Below are 23,944 nucleotides of genomic sequence, written 5' to 3'. Positions count from 1 at the left end.
AATATCAATTTACCTCCATTCAGGACTCAGTTTTGTCCAGTGATCATTTCCAACTATCATTGTCATAGTGTTGTCTCCTTCACCTTAACAGCACTCCCATTTCCCCTTGGTGGCAAGCTTCCTACCATGGAACAGTCCTCTTGGCCCTTGCTTCTCCTTTCTTTGGGCATTATTCACATATCAATTAGAAAAATATCCCTCAAATTAGTGCATCCTGTTTGTCCCTCTCTCTGACTCATTTCACTCAGCATGATATGCTACTTGTCCATACACATATAAGCAATCTTCATGACTTCATTTTCCTAACAGCTGTGTAGTGTTCCACTGTGTAGATGTACCATAGTATTTATCCACTCATCTGTTTTTGGGCACTTGGGTTGCTTCCAGATTTTGACTACTGTGAATGGTGCTGCAATGAATATAGGAGTGCAGATGGCTTTTCTACATCGTTTACGAGACACTTGGGTGTATTCCCATGCGCAGTATTGCCAGGTCATATGAAAGCTCAATTTCTAGCTCTTTGAGGAATTTTTCAGTATTCTTTCTGGAAAGGCAGGATCAATCAGTATTCCCACCAGCAGTGAGTCAGTCTATCTCTTTCTGAAGCCACACTAGGACTGGTTGTTCTTTTTGATATATACCAGCCTCTGTGGTATAAGATGGTATCTCATTGCTTGATTTGTCTCTCCCTAATAATTAGCCATGTAGAGCACTTTTTATGTGCCTTTGGCTTTATGTACTTCTTTGAGGAATTTTCATCTTTTCTCATTTTTTTGGATTGGGTTATTTGTCGATTGTTATTCTTCGATTGCCTCGAGCAGGCCCCAGTAACGTCTCTTCGGCCTAGCCCTGAGATTTTTTTTAGAAAGTGCCATATTCAAGGCTCTTGCAGAGTTAGGAGAATGAGACCCTTCATTGTTACTGGTATTTGGCATATTGGGTCGCCACAGGGAGTTTGCCAGACTCTGCCGTGTGGGCAGGTTACATTCCGTAGCTGCCAGTTTGTCTAAAGTAGGAATGAGATGATAAGATGCCGCACGCTTCCAGGATCTGGGTTTTATAGTCTCTGAATCTTGGCCGTTGATGGGATTACACGGTGCCAGGGGGCCAGTTGGTGGGTGTGACCCCCGCCTACTGAAATTTGGAGGATCTGGGTGGAGGATGCTCAGCCCCAATTCGAGTAGGCTTGGAGATCTTGGCCCCGGAACCCTCGTGGCTTTGTCCCTCTGCCAGTACCTTTGTGTGTGCGGAGAGTGGTCTCAGCATGGTGGTGGCTGGATCTGGAGGTCTTCGGCTGCCAGAGCCCTGGTCAGGGCGGGGAGGAAAACTCAACCCGCTCCCCTCCAAGGGACCCTGGTGAGGACAGCCAGGCGCGGGGCCAGGAGACTCTGGATTGGGTTATATAATTTTTTCTTGTAAAATTTATCAGTGCCTTATATATCTTGTATGTTAATCCCTTATCAGATGGGTATAGGGTAAATTTTTTTTTGGATGGGGTTATATATTCTTTCTTGTAAAGTTTATCAGTGTCTAATGTATCTTTTATATTAATGCCTTATCAGATGGGTATTGGGTAAATAATTTTTCCCATTCCTTGGCTGTCTTTTTTCCCCCTGCTATTTGAGTCATAACCGGTGACTTATTCCTGGCTTCAAACTCAGGAACTACTCCTGGAGATGCTCGGGGAACCATATGGGTTGCTGGGAATCAAACCCGGGTCAGCTGTGTGCAAGGCAAACACCCTACCCGCTGTAATATTTTTTTTCCCTGCTTTTCCCTTGGGCTGTTTTTGTATTCTGGACACTGTTTTCTTTGAAGTGAAGAAGCTTCTTAGTTTAATGTAGTCCCATTTGTTTATCTTTGCTTCCACTTGCTAGGTCAGTGGAATTTTATTCCAGAAGATGCCTTTAGCTTCAATGTCTTGGAGAATTCTGCGTACATTTTCCTCTATGTGCTTTATTGATTCAGGTCTGATATCAAGGTCTTTAATCCATTTTGATTTGATTACTGTGCATGGTGTTAGAGATCGGAGTTTATTTTTTTGCATGTAGCTGACCAGTTTTTCTAACTTCACTTATTGAAGAGGCTTTCCTTGCTTCACTTTATACATTTTGCTCCTTTATTGAAAATTTACTGGTCATATACCTGAAGGTCTGTCTTTATTCCAATACCATGCTGTTTTATTTATTACCATTTTGTAGTACAGTTTAAAGTTGGGAAAAGTGATGTCTCCCATCTCCTTTATCTCAAAGACTACTTTAGCTATTCAAGGGGGTTTACTGTTCCATACAAATTTCAGGAAAAGCAACGGCATTTTATAGGAACCTTGTACTGTTTCTGATCTTAGAGGAAAAGTATTCATTTTTTCCCCATTGATTGTGAAAATTTGGTTTGTCGTATATGTTCATTTGGTGTTGGGATTATGTTCACTGTAAAACCATTTTGTTGATTTTGTTATATATGAATTCTAGATTTTGTCAGTTTTTTTGGGGGGGAGGGGGGAGTGGGGCATACAAGCAATTTTCAGGAGGCCCCAGAGTTTCACTGGTGATTCTCAGCCAACTGGACTGTCCAGTGGTTCATTGCAAGCCAGTACCCAGAATATAATGCTGCTTGGAGCCAAGTGGTGCTGGGCATGTCCAGGGCTGCACCTGGCAATGCTCAGTAGCCATATGGTACTGGACATTGAACCTGGGTCAGCTGTTGTACTATATTCTAGCCCCTTGTCAAATGCTTTATCTTGATCTCTTGATATAATAATGACTCCTTTAATATATTGTTGAAGCTAATATACTATGATATTGCGGAGAACTTTTCATCTATCTTTACCCCGGCTTTATTATCAGGGTAATACTGGACATGTGGAAAGCTTTGGGGTTTCCTTGTTTTTAATTTTTGGCAAGGTTTGAGGACAGGTCTCATACTGACATGAAAAAGAAAATGAGTGCCATTATTGATTTTTCAGTAATATTAGAAGTTTATACTGTAGAAATTATTGACTTTCAAAATTTAAAGGTTGTATAAGAAGTTCCACAAAACTAGATGCAGTGTATTTTCAGTAAAATTGCAGAGATATTACAGCCTGAATGATTTAGTTTCTTATTAAATGCAGATCTGTGGTGGACTGATCTTTCAAAGTAAGAATGGATCAATACAGAAATAGTCATTCATGGCTAAGCTAGCATTTTAATGTCATTAGCAATTGTTTTGAATAAGAATAAGGCAAAAAAGATTTGGGAAATCTCACTTTAATATTTGGAAGAAAAATTTTACATTAATTATTAAATTATCCACTTCTTGTTCTGCACATTAGATGCTTTACTATATTTAAACATTCAAAAATATTAATATGCATATATGATTAAAGTGTAGCAGTAGGTCACTGCTTCCAATCAACTCCTAGAACATTTAGTTATCTATGTGTTTTTGTCAAATTCTCTGCACTGACTGGATTGTAAGGCAGAAGAGTATGTTTGAGGCTTATTGCTAACTTGAACGATGAGTGAAGGGTACTGCACTGTGTCAAATGGTTTACTGAGTTGGCCTTTTATCAGCTAATTCAAATGTACAAAACTGTTTGCCCAGAAACATAAAATTGTTTCTCAATATCTGCCTTCAAAGTAAAGGTCAGTACTATAGTTTTCATCTTCATTTGGCTAAAGGAATGTTATGAATTTAAAAACCCTAATTATAATCTTCAATCCACTGCTGGAGGAGTATTTATCAAGGGAATATCTGCAACAGAAACAATCTGCTTCCTGGTTGGAACTTCCCTCTGTCAACTCTGTTCTTTGCTTTCCTCTCCACAGTGAAAATCTTATTCAGGCCAGTTCCAATCTGATGCTTCTGTGAGGAAGAGGGGACTAAGGATGCCTTTCTAGTCCCACATTCCTGGCACTTCTGCTTGAAGACTGCCCTTTGGTTCCCATACAGTGATTCTCTGGGGGACCTCCCTTCTTCCTCTACCCAGAGGGACGTCACTTCCCTTCACCAGGTTGCCTCTCAACTTGGGGTATTGCAAAGCTCCAAGTTTTTTAGCAGTGTTTGTCATCTAGTGTGTCCAAACTATCTGGATGAATTTGTTTCATTCCTGAAAAATTTAAGAACTTATAGAATTCTTCCAATATTACTTGTAAGGACTCTTGTCCACTTCAATGTGTAAATGTCCTTCACCATTCTTGATTTGTTCTGAGGCTAAAAGGAATTGCAACTAGAGGGTAAAATACACATTTCAGCAACATTTGCAAGAACACTTTATTCCCACTTTGGTGATGGAAAACATTCTGTTCTCCAATGCCTATAAGCAGGACCTGCTTCATCGTTCTAATTAATTACCTTTATTAACGTAGAGCTAAAAGGAGGTGGCAACTTGAACAAGGAAATAAAAAGCATTGGACCTCATCAGACTAGTTCCATAGAACTGCTTTTTAACTGAAGGTAAAAGAGCAGTCACGTATTGCACATAATAAAGCAGAGTAGATGTTTAGATTGCATAGCACATTCTATTTCCAGCATATCTCCTGAATATACTAATGACAAAAGAAACACGTATTTTCTTCATTTAGCACAAGAAACAAGTGTATTTGCTATAGAATTAACAGTTAATTTGATGCCCCAAATGAGGTAAAATTGCAACATTTTGCATAGCAAACTTCCCTTGGAACACTTATTCAGACCTTGGTTAAAATTACTGATTGTCACATTAAAAAACTTCAATGTCAAGTTTGCTCACAGAAATTAAGACAAAACAACCCCCCAAAATCCAAAAGTTATTTGGGTAGTTTCATAATGATGATGTTATTGCTTATCCTAGAGTCACAATTACCAGAGGGGGAAATGCCCTATTGGTTAACAGTTTCAACAGGAAAGCATTGATGCATCTACTTTGTACCAAAGTCTGTTCATTTTCTAGGAGAATACATACAGTCTCTTTACATCATTCATCATTTTTGAAAATACGCTGAAATTCCTTACAGACTCCTACAGCATCTTAGTAAGAAGAATTCAACAATGATAATGAGCTAACACATCATTTCCTCACAGTTCTTCTACTGAGTTTTATGTTTCTAATGCTGTGCTTATAGAATGTATGATTCCAATTAAGGAGAAACCTAGACCTACATGAAGAACATACATGGAATGTACATGGATATGAGGCAACTGGTGATCTTATGTTAAGATACAGTGACGTGGAAAGATGGTATTTTCTAAAGACACAAGACCAACTATCAGTACTCTCAAACATTATGTATAATTGAACTATGAAATACAGAACATGTAAATGTCAGAAGACAAAAAAAAAAATCTCCCTCCAAACCCACAAAAGCATGAAGCTCATTACAATTTTGAAAAAGTAGTCATAACCTCAAGTATACAGAAGAAGCAATTCTTATTTTGCCTGTTTTTAAAATATGTCATAATTTAAAACTATAGTCACTTACATAAAAGGCATTTTTTCCAAGTGTTATAGCTTAGAGCCTAGCTTTGTATTTGGCTTAATCATTTTTACCAGTTTAATTTATAAAGCTCGTAATCTTGCCAGCAAGGCTTCAACTTCAGGAATGGATTCATTTTTAGGAATAGTGCCAAGAAGTTCCATTTCCTTTTTTCTGCTGCTTTCTACATTACGGGTTTCCTTCTCAGCTGCCGTGATCCTCCCTGTAGATGTATGAGTGTCTAGATTATAATTAAGCTCCTTGGTGACTTGAGTCCTGGTTGAGTTGCAATTGATACTCTGGTGTGAACGTGACCCTTCTGTCAGCTGCAATTTTTGATTTTCTACAGAAAGAAAAAAAAAAGAACATGTAAAATTCTTCACTGTGACAAGAAGGCTTGTGCACATTCTGAAGCATACATTTTAAATAATTACTTTCAATTAACAAGTACTCTTTAAGGAACTACTCAACATAGTAAGTTAGATTCAAAGTACATGTGTTGAAGTTAACAATAAACAAATATAATAGATAACCATTTCAGTAGCACTGATGTTTGATTTCCTTTTTTTCCTGGATGCTTGAAATGCCTATCATTTGGGTATTAATAACATTTGTCCTGCATTTTATTCAGAACTGTTAAGTGCAATCTGAACAGAGAAGTTTTCTCTAATATCCTTCTCATATAGCACTTACCCCTTGTAATTACTTTAATTCCTTTACCTCAACTCTTTCCTTCTCATAATAATTGGAAACATATCTTGTTTACTTGTCCATTAAGTGTTTCATGACTAGAATATAAGCTCTGAGACTGCAGGGTCATTGTTTAAAATATTCCATGGTAAAAAAGATTGTTGTCCAGAAGGCTCTCTTGCAAAGTATTTGCTCAAGAAATGGGAATTTCTTCTACACTTCTTGATCCAAGAAAGAAATTATTTTGAATGATGTAATAAATTTTCTTTTTGAACTAAATCAAGAAAGTTTCTAATAAGAATTTAAAAATCAAAATTTGATAGGCAAACTGTTAAAATTCTCCAGTATAAGTTGTTTCACATATCCGTTTATATCTACAGGGACAGGCACAGATGCACACATAGAGATGCAATAATTAATGACTCAGTGGTTCTGGCTGACTGACTTCCCAAGGAACACTAACTTTTCTTTAAATTAACTTTCTCACTATATAATCTTATGAATGATCTTTCTCGTGGACTCAAACTTCTTAAAACAGACACCCTCAATATTCATGTAACCTTGAACAAGGCTTGAAAATGACTTCAACAAACTTGACATGACATTTAAAGTTTTTTGGTTATTTGCTGAGAGATGTTCCATTATCCCAATAGTAATGACTTTGGAGCACAAGCAGTCACTCATGACAATGTGTTTTATGTGAGTGCTGAAGATTCCAACTGAAAACAGCTTGTACATTAAAAGGTAGCTGCTGAAGATATTTACTGCACTGTCATTTCCTGACCAGGGGCTTCAGTGATGGATGAGTATTTTACACACTTTCTTGGACGATCTCAACAAATTTTAGAAGTATGATCACCTTTTAGCTGTTGGAAGAAAATAAATACACTTTTCCTATCAGCTTCTCTATCAAATGAGCAATTGTTACTCAAAAATCAAAATTTAACAGATCAGTGATTTTCTCCTAGTATATTTTATGCTCTAGTTTATAATGTACATATTTGCAGTAAAGAGCCTAGTTCACATGGTACTACTGCATTTTTCATAACCACACATTTCTCCCCCTAGTGCCTACTATCCTGGCCCCAAAATATTTGAAAACTTGTAGCTAAGTGCAAAATTTCAAATTTTACTGCTTCTCACAGATGTTTCTATCTTTATCACTCAATTTCTTATAAATTATTCCGATGGTATAGCCAATAAAGCCGGGTCATTCTGCAATAGGATAACTGCTTAAATGTTTGATGGCAGTGGCAGAGAATAGATTCAATTGGTTAGAATGATTCTAAATATGCAAATAAATTACTTATAGGTGACCAAGTGAACAGAACTTAGGAGTTGAAGGTAAAATACAGGTTGAAATCCATGATCTATCATTTAGTTTTAGCTAGTAAACTCTCTGTGTCTTAAGGTGTAATAATCCACCTCAAAAAATAACTGTGGGAATGAAAAGAAGCCCTGTGGATAAATTCTTATTTCCAGTTACTTGTCTTTGTCTCTCTGTCAAACCTCTCACGGACTGAGGGCTTCATCCAGATGCTCTGACCTTTCTGACTTCTTGATGATTTTACTGTGAGAACTGAAATACATTTTATTAATAGCTTGTACGTGTACAGAACCTTTATAAGGCATTTGTTGCACTTTAAATACTACCAGCCTCAATTTTCTTGAGAAGTTAAAACAAAAGGAGGTTCAGTTATTTGCTTAGACTTCGTTAACTGAGTAAAGGTAAAGGTAAAGGTAAAGTCCCTCCCGTTGATCGTCGATTTGCTCGAGCGGGCCCAGTAACGTCTCCATTGGAGACTTTGTTGTTACTGTGTCTGGCATATCGAATACTCTCGGTAGCTTGCCGGGCTCTCTGAGAGGGGCGGAGGAATCGAACTTGGGTCGGCCATGTTGGCTGCGTGTAAGGCGAACGCCCTTACCCGCTGTGCAATCACAACCAAAGCCAAATGCCATCTCGAGAGATACTGAAAACTTGTCTAGAAGAAATTTGAAAATCTTTTTGCCAAGGAAAAGTGCTAAGTAATTCAAGCTAAGTTTCCTAATAATGATATCCTGTACTTGAAAATGCTTTCTCACATACTGAATCTCCCACCAAATAACTTTGTAAAGCAGATGTACTTTTATAAACTATCATAGCATACTATTTCCAAGATCATCATGGACTTCCTTGTCTCTTTCAAGTTCATGATCAGGAACGTCAAGAATGACCTATAAGTTCTTTTGTCCAGTCACTCTTCCATTCTCCAATAGACAACCATTTCCCGCCACCTTCTTTCAAACACCTACCCTGCTCTCCTTCTTTCAAAGAAAGAGTAAGACAACTCCCATAAGAGAAGTACTTCCACCCTGTCCCCATCCATCTATTCATTCATTCACATACAATTGTCACTCTGCTTTGTCCCCTGAGGACAGCCCTGCCACAAGCGCACATACAATACTCTCACTCTGACTAGCAGAGAACTTCCGGCCGCTAGTTATGGCCTCTCTGCATCATAAAGTTTGCCTCTATGTGAGCACCCCCCTCAGGATAATCTGTTGTAATAACCCCAATCTTTACAGAAAAATAGGTCTATTTGACTTCATATCCTTCTCCATTTTTTATACCAAGTTTGTTGACACCCTTGTAGCAAAATACAAAAAAAATGAATGGCTCAAACTTGCTGTTTGTTCTTTCACCATTTTTTTCCTTTTGATCCCACTCCAATCATGCTTTTGACCCCTTACTCTTCTGAAAGAGCACTTGTCATGGTTACAAATAAACTGCATGTTGCTAAAACAAGGATTACATTCCACTTGGATATTATAGTTCTCTGACTTGACCTTACCAGATCTCAGGCTGAAATGGCTAGCAGATTCTGGATTTTTTTCTTAAAGTGTCCACTCTTGAACTTCTCAGGGCCTTAGAGAGAGTAGGTCAAGCTAGTGAGTGTACTGCCACCCATTGGAAAACTGACAAAGAGTTCAGGGGCTAGCTTTAGAAACAAAATGGAATGAGAAAAAATAAGTTGGCATTTTGTTTTAGGCTTGAAAATGAAAAATCTTTCGTGGGTAGAAATAAGACTATCCCAAAAGGAAAGATGCCTTTCCTGAGACCACGAAGGACAAAAATGAAGTGCACAAGGGCTAGAGAGACAGTACAGCTGCCTTGCATGCAGACAACCTGGGTTGGTCCCTGGCATGCTATGTGATCCCCGAATGCTGAGGAGGAATATGACCTGAGCACCACTGGGTATGGCGCCCCCCACTCCCGCCAAAATAAAGTGCATGAGAGTTTTTTAAAGAATGATGTTATAAGCTATTCACAGTAGCCAAGATTTGGAACCCACCCAAGAACAGGTGAGTGAACGAAGAAATTGTGGTATACATGTACAATGGATATTACTCAGCCATAGTAAAAAGATGCTTATAAGATATATACAGTAACTGCTCTGTGGATGAGATTAGAGGGTATCATGAAACCCAAGGGGCAGGGACAAATGCAGAATGATGTCTCTCATTTGTAGAATACAAAGAAACAGAGTAAGGGTCTTCTACCACTGGCGAAGGGATGCTAACATTATATGCTAACACAAATTCTTTTAAAAGTACTGTAAATCAGAGCACTTACAATGAAAACTAGAAGGAAAATACCCTGATAAAAACGTAAAGCTCTGCTAGAAATTCCTAGTTAAGAAGTCTTCAGTCCTTGAATTGCCTTAGCAGCAGCTCCTGCAGGGCCAGAACCATTGACGACATAAATGGTAGAAATAAGGGACTCACCTTGAAGGAGCCCATGAAGAAAGACGGGTTAGAGAATTCTCTACTACCTATCATAACCATAGAAAGGATGATTACAGGTAGAAGAAGCTCCTAAATTGAAAGTCCACTTTTCTACAGAAATATTGCTATGGTGCTGGTCCAAAGTTCGTTCCCTTTTGTCGTACTATTATTTTAAAATTCTGCCATTGGTGATTTCATGTGGGCTGACCAGGAGAACCACACACTTAATGCCCTTGAAACAAGCAATTCGTTTCTAAGTGGTTCACTTCAAACATCAGGGTGCTGAAAAACCCTGGAACTTGGAGGACCCTCTACATCAGTGTTCAGAGGCATGAAATAAATTGAATAAGGCCAATGGGCTCATCCTTTTCATAGGAAATTTCATAAACCTCTAAATATGAGCTCTCGTACATAGACTTTTTCAATGAAAGATGAGGCTGAGGTGTCAATAAAAATAGAAGCACTTTCTATTCCCCATTAACTCAAACTCCTACCACTAGGCATATTTAAAATGAAACTAAAAATATTAAGGCCATGTAGGATGATTGCTTGCTTCTCCAGGGAGAGAGAGCTTCTGCTATCTTATAAATCAAATTTAAATCTGTTTTTCCTCACTCTCAAATGTTACAATTGACATAAAAGAAGTAACTTCTAGGAAAACTGCCAATATCCAGGGTCATTGGTGACTGCAGCGCAGACACGCAAGGACCCATGGCTATTCTTAGATCAGGACAGTTAGGGAATCGAATTTACACATCTTATATTTATGCTTCCATGGGAAAAAAAGGATCATAATAAATGCCACTTTCCTTTAAGACAAAAAATATAACCCCCTCCCCAAGTTATTTCAATTAGAATTATCCTCCCGTTGTTCATCAATTTGCTTGAGCAGGGTACAAGCAAGGTCTCCACTGTGAGACTTCTTACTGTTTTTGGCATATTGAATATGCCATGGGGAGTTTGCCAGGCTCTGCCGTGAAGGCAGGATACTCTTGGTAGCTTGCCAGGCTCTCTGAGAAGGATGGAGGAATCGAACCCGGGTTGGCTGTGTGCAAGGCAAATACCCTACCTGCTGTGCTATCGCTCCAGCCCTTTGGAAAAATAAAATTAAAAAAGATTTTAAATAAAAGCCATATTATTTTTTGTAAGACTTAAAAATAAAGAAAGAACAGATTCTGGACCTTTGGCATTTTCTCACAACTTTTATGTCAGGTGAAAACTATTCTTATTATTTTACAATAACAGTTAAATCTTGACTTCCTCATATGATTTTTTTTTTTTTTTTTTTGCTTTTTGGGTCACACCTGGCGATGCACAGGGGTTACTCCTGGCTCTGCACTCAGAAATTACTCCTGGCGGTGCGCAGGGAACCATATGGGATGCTGGGAATCGATCCCGGCTGCATGAGAGGTAAATTCCCTACCTGCTGTACTGTCACTCCAGCCCCTGATTCTTACTATAAGGGTTGATTCTGGGGTCCCACCACAGCTGTTTTCGTTCTTGCCAGAAACTGAAAACTGATGAAAAATATAATGATTCTTAAATACAGAAAACTTTCTGGACTTAAAAATGAGAATAAAAACCCAAAAACTATGTTAGTGTTCAATCTTACATATGACCTTTGGTAAGACTATAGATTTGGAAGGCTGAAAAAAATGAAAAACACACTATAAACCATCTTGATCCAACATTTCCCTAGTTTCTTAAGTACAAAAAAAAACAACCTTATGCAGCAAACCACAAAAGTTGACAAGAAGGTAAATATAAATATATACAAGTTGTTATCTAGGCGGAGAGATAGTTCAGTCAACAGTTGTTTTTGATTCTTGAGCTAAGAAGGCAAGGGCCCTGGCTGATGTCCCATAGGGACATGTCCCTCTCTGCTACAGGAAATACCAGTTATGGTTCAGAAAGAGGCATTATTCCCTGTAAGTCAGTATTGATCCTCCATCACATTGTGGTTCTAATGGGCTCTGGCTTCTTAGAAGTACCAACTCTCAGATGAAATATAAAATTGAGCTCCTGTCTATTGTGGTCACTGTGAGCCGGTGGCAGCTTTGACAGAGGGAAGAATATAGAGCTCTGGAGTCCTAAATTGACGGCATCCATTCAGTCTTGCTGAATAGATGTTCACCCTACCATTCTTTACATTTTTCTCTTATCTAATACTTTGACCTACTAAGTAGCTATTTGTTTCACCCCAGCAATAACTTGACTTTGGTGAGAGAAATGATGATCCATAAATATAATTTTTAAAGTACTATTGGGTGTACATGATAGTAAAGCGTGTGACAAATATATGTTTTTAATCTATGCAATAACTGAAGTTAGTACTGGCCGCTAGCAGCCCATATCCCTGTGGTTTTCCTTACTGTTGATGTACTGATGTTATAAATAATTGTCTTCCCTTGGTTTCATTTTGCTGCTTATTTTAATGTTTATATTGAAAAATGAATTAAAATGATTTAAAAAAAGAACTAAAGGCCATTTGGTATTTAGTTAAAATATTTTTGGAGTGCCAAGAAATTCTCATTGAAAGCAATTACCTAAAAACCAAAAACAATTACTTCCCCAATTTAAACAAAATAGACAAAGGAGAGGATGATTAAAAAAAAATCTCTGAATAGATGAGATAATTGACAATTAAACTATAACTCTGGGGTGGTATACACACTCATATGCAGAATTCTACATTCTCTTGTTCTCCAAAATAGAAATTTAAAGACATCACTGCCAATTGCAGTTTCTTATGCTGTGTCTCCATAATTGTTCATAGTGCTAGAAGAAATTGGAGATGACGCAGGCTCCTGAGCAGAACATATAGGAGAAGTTAAGACTTTCTCCTAAAGAAAATATTAATGGAAACCCTTTTGTTCTACTGCATATCTTTCTGAGTTGTGATATATTCCTTTCCATTGACTGGTTCCCTCTATTTGTTAACTCTCTTCCTTCAGTCAGTTCTTTAACTCAGATTTGAATTTCACCCATCCTTTCTACTGAAACTGCTCTCTGCAAGATAATAAAAAGACTCAGCATTTCTAAACTCAGTGGCACTGTTTCATGCTTTGCCTTCTCTTCATCTGCAGCATTTTAGAATGTTGCAATCAAGAATTTGGTTGGTCTTTATTCAGTTTTCTATGAGTACTGCTAAATTCTTGGAATTTCCAGAGGGAGGAAAGCATCTTTGTTTCTTACAGTGGGGTCTTAAATAGTTTGTGGTAATGAGAGATTCTGGATTGGGGATAGCTAGGTCAGAAAATAGATGCTTTGAAGTAAGGGTTTTCAGTCACAAAAGCACTGCAACCACACAAAGGTACAATTTGCCCCTCCCCCACCACTTTTTTTTTCCTTGTACACTTAATGCTTGAGGCTGATTTTCAATATTAGTTCAAGAAGAATCTGCTTAAACGATACATTTTATTCATCAGGTAACTCAATTCTGGGATACATCTGAAGACCAAACCAAATGAAATATAATTTGTTTAAACTGTAGACTTAAATGCTCCTTTACTTCTTCCCAACCTGTCACTAAGTATACATCACATTAGCTCTACCTAAGATAGTTATAGTTCAAGGAGTTAGAAAAACAAACTTAATCTAACTTTGACCACTTCCGTGATAGAAGCTCCATAAAGTCAGGGTTTTTTATTTTTATTCATGAGCATCTATTCCCACAAGTACCTAACAGTGTCTGGCTCTTAACAGTGTTTTTATAGTGTTTTTCTTGAGTGACTGAATCTAAGCATGGAATAATTTTATTGTCCAGTTGACTTAGCATTCTATATGAATTGTTTCCAAAGAAAACACTTTGGAATAACTTAACCCGAGACACAATTAAACTGAGGACATATGTTTTTTGACTACTGTGTAGTCTTGTTCTTTCTCATCTCGAGTCTAAAGCAGTAGTTTTTGATAAAAACTGATTGAGTCTGAAAACTGGGCTATGTAGGCAACTTAATGTTCTAGAAAGAAGTCACATTAAATATTAGAAAAATCAGGTGAAATTAATTTTAAGAATGTATTTTACTTAGCTAAATACCATTTCTTTCTTTTTTTTCCCCTCTTCCTTTGGGGACATCCCAGATGTTCTCAGGGTCTATTCCTGGCAGAGCCTGGGGGACCTTATGGAGTACTGGGGGATGGAACTCAGGTTGGCCAAGTTCAAGGCAAATGCCTTACATGCAGTACGTTCTCTTGGCGCCTCCTCCCTTCATGCCATTTGCATCTGTTAAAATAAGGAAATCTTTAACTTTTGTTTTTGTCTTCAAAATCAAGTATGTGTTTTATACTTTTGTAGTATGTTTCAATCAGACTTGCCACGTTAGCCAAATTACTATACAGGATAGCACAAGTCTAAAGCCTGCACTTCCGTGAGTGCTCTTACCACTATTTTGAACTGAATATCTTTATAAAAAATTTTTGGTGTTGAGGCTGGCATGATAGTACAGCAGGTAGGGCGCTTGCTTTGCAAGCAGCTGACCCAGGATCGATCCCTGGCACCCCATATGCTACCCCAAGCTTACCAGGAGGGATCCCTGAGCACAGATCCGAGTAAGTCCTGAGCATTGTGTAGACCACTGTGTGGTCTAAAAATAAAAATGCAAAATTTCAGTACTGTTATCTCAAGTTAGTTTGACACTATTTGAAGGCTAAATAGTAAAGCTAAAAATGGGTTAGTCACTGTCACTGTCCTCCCGTTGTTCATCGATTTACTTGAGCGCGCCCAGTAATGTCTCCATTGGAGACTTTGTTGTTACTGTGTTTGGCATATCGAATATGTCACGGGGAGCTTGCCAGGCTCTGCCGTGCGGGCAAGATACTCTCGGTAGCTTGCTGGGCTCTCCGAGAGGGGCGGAGGAATCGAACTTGGGTCGGCCATGTTGACTGCGTGTAAGGCAAACACCCTACCACTGTGCTATGGCTCCAGCCCAAAAATGGGTTAGTAATGATGTCAAAAAATTTTAAACCTTATTCCCCATCTATTTGTTTAATCACTCATTTTACCATATTTAGCCAAAAACACTTCTATAATTTATAAATCACCATAAAGGCATGCAAAATTCACTTGTTTAAAACAAATACTTATGGGGGCTGGAGAGATAGCACAGCGGGTAGGGCGTTTGCCTTGCACACGGTTGACCTGGGTTCGATTTCCAGCATCCCATATGGTCCCTTGAGCACCGCCAGGAGTAACTCCTGAGTGCAGAGCCAGGAGTAACCCATGTGCATTGCTGGGTGTGACCCAAAAAGCAAAAAACAAAAACAAAAACAAAAACACATACTTATGACATAAAGAAACAAAATAGGAAACTAACACCCAAAAATAGCCAAGATAAGTACCAGGAGGTTTACTCCATGGCTTGGAGGCCAGCCACACATGTTAGGGGGAAAAGCAGCTCAGATAGAGAAGGGAGCACCAAATAAAGGGTGTTGGGAGGATTCGCCCAGGATGGGAGAAGCATACTGAAAGTAGACTATAGACCGAACAGGATTGCCACTCACTGCCTCTTTTGCAAACCACAGCACCCAAAAGGAGAGAGAACAAAAGGGAATGCCCTGCCACAGAGGCAGGGTGGGAAGGAGGGATGGAGGGTGGGGGGTGGGAGGGATACTGGGATCATTGGTGGTGGAGAATGGAGAATGGGCACTGGTGAAGGGATGGGTACTTGATCATTGTATAATTGAAACCCAAGCACAAAAGTCTGTAAGTCTACAACTGTACCTCATGGTGTTTCACTAATAAAAATACTTATGAAATCAATATTGCAAGCTCTACCCCTCATATGGACTAGTAAATTTCGTTCTATGGTTAAGGATTACATATGAAACATTATTAGTTATAGAAACATGCGCTATTTGAATTACAAAGAAAGACAAACCAGATATAAATATATCACTTATTAATCTGGTAATCAACAAGAAATAACTGCTCTTCTAACATATATTTTTAATTAAAAACAAGTGAAAAACTGTGTTCCAAAATTTAGCATTTCATTATGATTTAGTCTTATATAAAGAGAAAGTAACAGTCATACATCCTTAGTAATTATGAACTTCAGCAGCTTTGATGAATGGTAAACAGTGATTAAAATTTTTTTAAAAAGCACATATTTGTGAAACTGGAATGATATTGAAATGTCTAGTTTTGTTATTGTCTGTTTTAACAGGTGCTATCTGGCCACCTTAGAGTTGCCATTCAGATGCCTTTTTACTTTTACTTCAGAGGTATGTATGTTTTAGTACACCACTAAAATTTACAGAGATCTGACTTATTAGATCTGACTCATTCCTCCCCCCCCAAAAAAAAACTGACCATTTTTTGGGTTATTTTCCTATTAATTTAAACATTTTATAAATTACTATTTTAATTTTATGAAATAAAACTTTAATTTTATTTAATATTAATTTAAATCCAGAGATAGGTAATTTCAACAGATAAGCAACTTCAGATTTTAAATGATTACATTTTGAAGCAAGAAGTAATATATGTCATGTACTAATAGAAAACCTAATATTATGTTTAGCAACTATTTCAGCTTATTTAACATGATTTCTAACTTCTATTTTCATGTGAATAGCTTTATTGACTGATTTTAGTGCCTTATTTCAGAGTCTGATCAAAGGCAAGAAGATGCTTCTCTGAAAAATTCACAAATATATTCAGATATGTCACTATTTAGATGTCCATTCTACTCAAATTGGAACAGGACCTACATTAGGTCAAAATGTGGAGTTGGCACTTTTAGATGCGGGAAAGAACTGGCATATTTTGATTGTTCTAGTCATAGCCTGGTCACACTTGAACTGGATTGATAGTCCTGCGTTCCATTATGAAACTGTGAAACCACACTTAGGAGTTCGGTTTTGTGAATTTCTAGAAATTGAAATGAAAAAAAAAAATCTTGGCAATCTTGGCATGAGTCACAGAGACTACCTTTAAAATACTACTTAGGCTGGTACACTACTGCCTCCTACTGTCATCTTGAAGAAAGTGAGAAGTGAGTGTCTCAAAGGATCTTACCAAGCTGATTCTATTTACCTATCATATAGATCACTGACCTTTTTCCTCCCCAATATAACTGTACACTGTCCCAAGTGCTAATTATCTGGACTTGTATCCTGGGAAGATATGTTCTCTGAAACCTTTCCCTGGATAATATCATTTGTTCTTTTAAAATTCAATTGCACATTATTTTTTCTTAAGCTCTCCATTTTTCTCTTTCCCTCGCTTCAGAGTATCTCCTTTTCTCCGTTGAAAGACTTCCAACACCATAGGCAAATGGAGAAAAAAATCGCTACATCCTTTAGCAGATTTCTCTTAAATAAAAATATAAACAATATGGCATTTTTCTCCTAAAGTAGAAAATATAACAATTCATTATCTGGGAGAAAGGGTTAAAGATTTTAAATTATGTACCTAAAATTTAGAGGGACTATAAACGACTCATTTCTAGAACTAGCACATGTGGTTTAGTGATTTGGGTGGTGGCTGTAGACTCCCCAGCGCTCAAACTGCCATTTGATTTCTGATGGTTTCAGCTGAGTCAAAGTAGATCGATCTTCATTTTAAAGGTGAGATTTTTGATCGGCAAAATAACTCAGGCAAAGAGGACCTTTCTGGGAAGCAGCTTCCTTTTAATGAGTAAACAAGTAAAAGGAATAGGTCAATGCCTCTTCTGTTATTTTCTTGCAAAAACCTCCATTAGTTTGGTTCCTGTAAAACACTGGGCTGCACTGAGATCTCTGAAAAATTGGTATCTGTAAACTGACTCATTTTAAATGCAGCAATGGCTGAACCCATGTTTCCTAAAACCCTATAGACACACAGCTGAGTGCGACTATGTAATTCCCTTTTCCTCTTTACTGCTCCAAATTCTGCCTCTGGATTCTGTAGGGGCAGGGACTCTTGCCTACAAGATCTGCTGTTTCTTCCCCAGGCAGGGCTTTTGGAGCACCTCCTGTCTCTATGGCAACATGAAGCACAAAGCACTAGAAATGTGCTGTACAGCTAGAGGAAGAGAAATGAGACTGTAGTATTCTTGGTAAACTAAAGAAGGTGCTGACTGCAGGGAAATGGACAGAAGAAAAAGATGTACTCTGTTCCATTTCTCATATATTCTCTTTTAAAAAGCTTCAAGGGTTAGGGCTGATGACGGTTACTATCACAAAGCAGAATGTTCTCTCTCTCTTTTTTTTATTATTCAACCTGAAGATAGTATCACCATACTTAGTCTATCTCAATTTGGGGCATCAAAGTAAATGTTGTACCCATGTCTATATAGTTCAACAGTTCAGAAGAATCAGTTTATCTATACAAACTATTGGTAAATGCAATTTACTGATAAGAAACAGCATCCTTGTATTTTGTTTTTATTTTTGCGTCTGTCACATTGGTGGTCTCAGGGTTTAATCATAGCTTAGGGTAGAATCTCTTAACACTTTTCAGCACCCAAATTTACAAATTAACAAAGTTTGTTATGGACTCTGATGCAGTATCCCAACAGTAGGACTAGAAGAACTCCTGAGAAGCTAATCATACACTTAGAATTGAGAAGTTTTTTTTCCCCATGGTAATAGTAGTAGTAGTAGTAGTAGTAGTAGTAGTAGTAGTAGTAGTAGTAAAAGTGTTGTTTTTGATTTTTGCTTGTTTGAATCCACCCATTGAAATGCATCTATAAGCTATAGCCACTAGAGGTCAGCCAGTTACCCCCATCAACAATCGTTAAATTCCAGTAGGCAGTATACTACTACCTTTACTAACCACAGGTAACTAAAAATATAAGTAGCACAATATATTAGTTTTGATTATTTAATGATATTTCTGGAGATCTTAGATTTTTATAGTGTTCTTACAGTTCGACATTAGCTCTATTTTAATTGGAAAAGGAAAGATACCACAGCAATTACTGAGCAGGTCAAAATCACTTCAGTTATTCTAAACACCTTCATAATTCCTGAGACCCCAAATGTGGAACGCTCTCCAGCAGAATTAAACACAGAATGGGGGATTTTGAAATTTCATTGAGTCCACTTAGTAATCTCAACTTCCATGTCCTTTCCAACATTAGCATTTTATTTCTCCAAAATCTTGTCTCTTTTTCTTCTACTTTAGAGCCCTATGCATCAGAATAAAGATTTAATTACCAAGGGTGCTTCTGTCAATTAGAAAGGGTGTTTATGTCATCATGCCTCATCTGTGCAGTGATAAGCCAAACGATTTTGATAAAGAACAGCAGGAAAAATTTCAACTGTTAATATAGTCAACTACAATGAATTTCATATTTGTTTCTAATAAAAACATTAGCAGTTTGTTAATAAAATAATAAGATTTGTTCCTCTTGACTCAGATTCTGTTTTAGAAAAAAAAGATGAACAACTCAATAAAGCAATACTAATATGTTCTAGTATTTAAGTGCCCTATCTGCATGAGATGCTTTCACATGAATCATCACAACCCAGTGAAGTATGATTTTTATCTTCTCTATTTCACAGATGATTAAGAGGAGTTTGGAGGGGTCAAGAAACTGGCTCCAGAGTGGAGCTCTTTATTCATCTGTGGAATATAGAGAAAAGAAACAAGAGAATAGGCAGTGTGGAGTGGTGGCAAACCCTTGGCTTTGGGTCACAAAACTGAAATTACTAAACAAAAGGGGAACGGGTGGGAGGAAGGAATGAAAAAGTGGACTAGAAATAACATAAGGAGAGTGGTGGACGGTCTTAAGCATTTCAATAGTGGTGAGGGTCAGTAACCTCTGGGTATCAAAACTATAGATGTACATACACTCTATTAAAAACATTTGACCTAACCCATAATTAAATAAAGAATGAAAAGAAAAACCCAAGTCCTCTGATTTAGATAGAGTTCCAAACAAAAGCATAGTTAAGTTAAAAGGAAAAACAAACAATGAAGCAGCAGATATTATGTTTGTACTTGCATAAGAAGCCAAAAGGGAATGGAGACACTTCATTTTTGCCAATATACCTGACAAATACCTTAAATGTTAAGCTCTTTAGGTTAAGTTGAATCAAATATTTTTTCAGAGTTTTTGCTTCTATGGTATAAAGAATTGCCTACACTCATATCTTCAATATAAATAGCTATTCAAGGAGTAAAATCGACGGCCCAAGACCTCCAGCACACTAAAAAATAGTCAATTATTCTGATGTTATTATACATAAAGCTTTTCCTTTTAATTAATACTACTTAATACGTGCCAAGTAGAGAATTCAGAAGTATACATTTTCTAGTTTTTCATTAAATGTTACTAATTTACAATAGCTTTCTCTCACAAGCAATCCATAGTTGAAGAAATGACTTGTCTTTTAGAAAATGGTTCATTTCCTGAAACTAAGATGTGCAATTAAAAAACTTTTTTTTGGGGGGTCATGCCCGGCGTTGCACAGGGGATACTGAGGTATCAGAGCTTGAACTTATTTTACAGTTGTTGAGTTTACATGGGTCATTTCTCAGTTACTTTGATCATGTCTCAGTGTTTATTTGCTTTGGGGGTTGTCTAATCCCTTTCTTTGTTTATATTGTATATATGTATGAGATAATCTGCTTAGTATCTTTTAATTCTACCCAAATTGTAGCAAGCTGAAAAAAAAAAACCCTCATATTTTTCATGTCTGAATAGTATTCCAGAGTGTATGTTTCTTCATCCACTCCTCTGTTGTTGGACACTTGGGTTTTTTCCATATCTTGGCTATTGTAAACACTGTTACAATAAACTAGATATAAATATTTCTTTTGGAATTAATTTTCTTTGTGTTCTTGTGATGCAAACACAAGGAACAGAATTGCTAGGTCATATGGAATATGTATGCATTTTAATTTTTCTCCTTAAGTATACCTAGAAGTTAGTTCTACCTGTAATATTAGTTCTTCATTTCACTGTCCTAATTCACTGTGTATCTACTTGGTGTTGCAGTCTTTTTGCATCCCCGTCATAAGCGATAATAGTTACAAAATCATACTCCACCTGGGAGCAAGTCTGTGTTCATTTCAGCCCCTGTGGTTTCAAAGGCAGTACTGTTCATGCTGGCTTGTCCAATTGTGTGTGTGTGTATGTTTGGGCCATGCCTAGAGGTGCTCAGGGATCACTCTTGGTGTTGTTTGTACTCTAAGCAGAGTTGGCCATTTTCAAGGCAAGCACCTTACCCACTGTACTTCCAATTTAATTATAAAATTCTATGTTTAAGAGGGCAGAGACTATGTCTCATTTTTTTTTTACTTTGACAAAATTAACATGTTTCTACCACTTAGTTAAAAACCACTGAGCATGTACAGTGGGCCAAGCATTGGATGCAGGAGATAACAAGCCCAGGAGTCCTTATCTTAGAGGATGCTTACAGAAATCTAATCTCTATATCTATGGAGATATTTGCTAATCATGTTCCCCATAAAACAAGGAGAAATGACAAAAAGTATGTAGAATATTCAATTATTAATTTCATTAAAAATACATCATTATTTTTGTTAACTTATGAATTTTAGCAAGAGTAGCACCTATGATACTTAAATACTAAATACAAATGTCCCAATCCTGTGGGTGTGTTTGATTTTAAAAGAAAATGGTTAGGGGAAGAATGTCATTTGGAACAGTGGATGATGAATGATGTGATCACAAACACTGATGCTACCAAGGCCTAATTAGAGGGACTCTTCTATGGAAAATTAATGAACAAGATTAGAGGAGAGAAAAGAGGAGGCTATGTAGAAATGCAGGTATGGAGTAGATCAGATCATGCAGATTGTATAAAGGATGAACTGGGCAGGGTTTGACTCGTAATAGATGAAGAAGCAATTGGACTTATAATTAGATATACTGCTTCTGAAAGGAAGACTCTTGCTCCAGATGGAGTTGAGAATGGTGCTGTCTCTGTTGTTCTTTCTGTGCAGTTAACCTCCTATTACTCTCCCAGTTTGTCAGTGCTATATTAAATGGAGAAGAATGATCTGAATTCACGGTTCTGCCTGGGCCTCTCGTAAGAGACTGTTGTTCCAGTTTCTTACTCTACAGGCAGTCTGAAATCAGTTCAAAGTGCTTGGATATTAAGTCACTTCCAGGGGGTCCTCCTTCACACTTACTCGACCCTCACCCTCGCCCAGTCTGGCAGAGCTCTGACCTTTTTCCTCACTGCACTTACCCTAACGATGAAGTGTCTGAGTACTTACATCATTAATATCTGTCTCATCTACTACATCCTACAAAATAAATCTTTTACTGGGTTGTTATCCACATGGTATTGATGATTTATTGTGCCGTTCTATGTGCCAGACATGAAGAGTAACTTTAATAACATTTCCCCAGTGAGTGCTCCCATATTCGAGAAGTTGTTAATAACCCCATTGTACAGGGGGAAAATCAAGGCCAAGAGGTCATATACTATCTGTCAGACTGTGACAGTGCTCTTGGTTTTGCAACTCTGATTCTTCCAGTTTTCCTAGAGATGCTATGGTGACTTCTTCAAGCAAATTAAAGCTGCACCATCTTTTCTTTCTGTGAGAGGCAAATGGAGCTTTACTGCTTTCCTGATTTTCTCTCTAGATCTGGTTGCAACTGAGCCCACAGAACCTTTCTGTTTATCCAGCTAGATACTCATTGATTTATTTGTTCTATGAATTTACATGAGAACTAAAAACAATTTCCCCTGGCTCAAATAGGGAGTTGCAAACCCGTATTTGCAACTACTTAGATCAGAGAGTACTCTCTTACGGAGTAGACAGATATACACAAAACAAAACAAAATTGTAAGGATTTCTTCTTAGCTCTGCAGCTCGTATTTTATACCCTGGAAAGATTCTCTTAATCTCTGTAGAGTTCAGCACCTTTCTTTGTTTGCGGGGGATGATTAAATAAGCCAAACATACAAAGGATTTTTATGACAAGACAATAAGTACAAAAGCTCTCTGAGTATGATCGCCATTCAAACAAAAGGCATTGTAGAGTGTCCTCTCATACAAGTGTTGAAAGTAGTTCTTTGTTTGAGCCTCTTTTTGATGCTTATGGAGACAGAAATTAATTTGGAACAGACACTCCTGAAGTCAGGTTTCTCCAGTTGAGAAGTCATAGGTGCTTATGGAAAGATTGAGATCTCTTTTAATGTAAAAAGAAAAAAAAATATGTCACTTCTAATTTTTTCAACGTAATCTGAAACATCAGCAAATTGGCTAGTGCAATGATATTGCATTATTAGTGGTTCAATCCAGTTATATGTATTTGTGTTAATTTGCTGAGGATATAGTGGATGGATATTCAAAGTCTAAATTATATCCAATAAAATTGAATTCCTAATACTTAAGAATTACAACTCTTCATTTTTAAGATAATCTGGCAGCTTCCTAAAATCAAGTTTGAGAATTTCAGGGCCCAGAGTTACTATGAAAAAAGCTATGAAAACTTTTGGCAGGGGGTTGAATTTGAGGTGGGAAGGAGAGTTTCCTTTTTGAGAATCAGGAAATAATTTATTTTTCTAAGAGATTTACTTTTACTCTCATCTTCAGATATTCAGAAAGAAACATGTATGTTGACCTCGGTTTTAAGTAGTAACTGACACATTCTATTTGTAAACAAGCTTGTAATGAGGAAACAAGAGTAAGCAGAACCATTGTGATCCTTTGCTTAATTAAACAAAAGTTCTTTTGTATTCTTGCCTTTCCAGTATCCACACTATCAAACACGGGTCTCAAAGAAGTAGATGAGTGGACACGTTAGCACAGATAGCCTCAATTTCGTTCTCTTGTGAGGCAGTTACTATTTACCTGCATTTACTCGCAAGAAAATTGAGCCCAGAAGTAGATAATTCCAGTGATAGAAAGATACCTAATGAAAATGTGTAAAAAAATTTGTTTCTCATGGCACAATATCAATGTATTTATTCTAGTAGTTTTTATTGTTGGGCTAATATGGGAAGATAATAAACAGTGATGGAAAGGTTTTATATCTGGTAACTGTTCAGAAAAGAATACTCTAGATTGGCAGAATACCAAAGCAAATTTAGAAGACTAAAGAGTTTGCAGTAACAAATCTGAGTATGATAAAACAAAAAAT

General features: G+C 37.3%; 1 protein-coding gene across 4 annotated transcripts in view; it reads right to left on the bottom strand.

Moving 5' to 3' along the window:
* Positions 1 to 5,499: 5,499 nt before the first annotated feature.
* Positions 5,500 to 23,944, bottom strand: part of DIAPH3 (diaphanous related formin 3) — a 553,005-nt gene continuing 534,560 nt past the window's right edge. For all 4 annotated transcript variants that reach the window (XM_056109828.1, XM_056109829.1, XM_056109830.1 and 1 more), the window contains one exon: positions 5,500 to 5,778. In XM_056109828.1, coding sequence (XP_055965803.1) covers positions 5,519 to 5,778 — 260 coding nt within the window. In that variant the 3' untranslated portion in view covers positions 5,500 to 5,518. The remainder of the gene's footprint in view (positions 5,779 to 23,944) is intronic.

This window comes from Sorex fumeus, unplaced genomic scaffold (genome assembly GCF_029834395.1).
Source record: "Sorex fumeus unplaced genomic scaffold, SorFum_2.1 ptg000008l, whole genome shotgun sequence".
NCBI classification, from domain to species: domain Eukaryota; kingdom Metazoa; phylum Chordata; class Mammalia; order Eulipotyphla; family Soricidae; genus Sorex; species Sorex fumeus.
The sequence above is the reverse complement of the archived record's forward strand: the minus strand, read 5'-3'. Positions and strand labels throughout refer to the sequence as shown.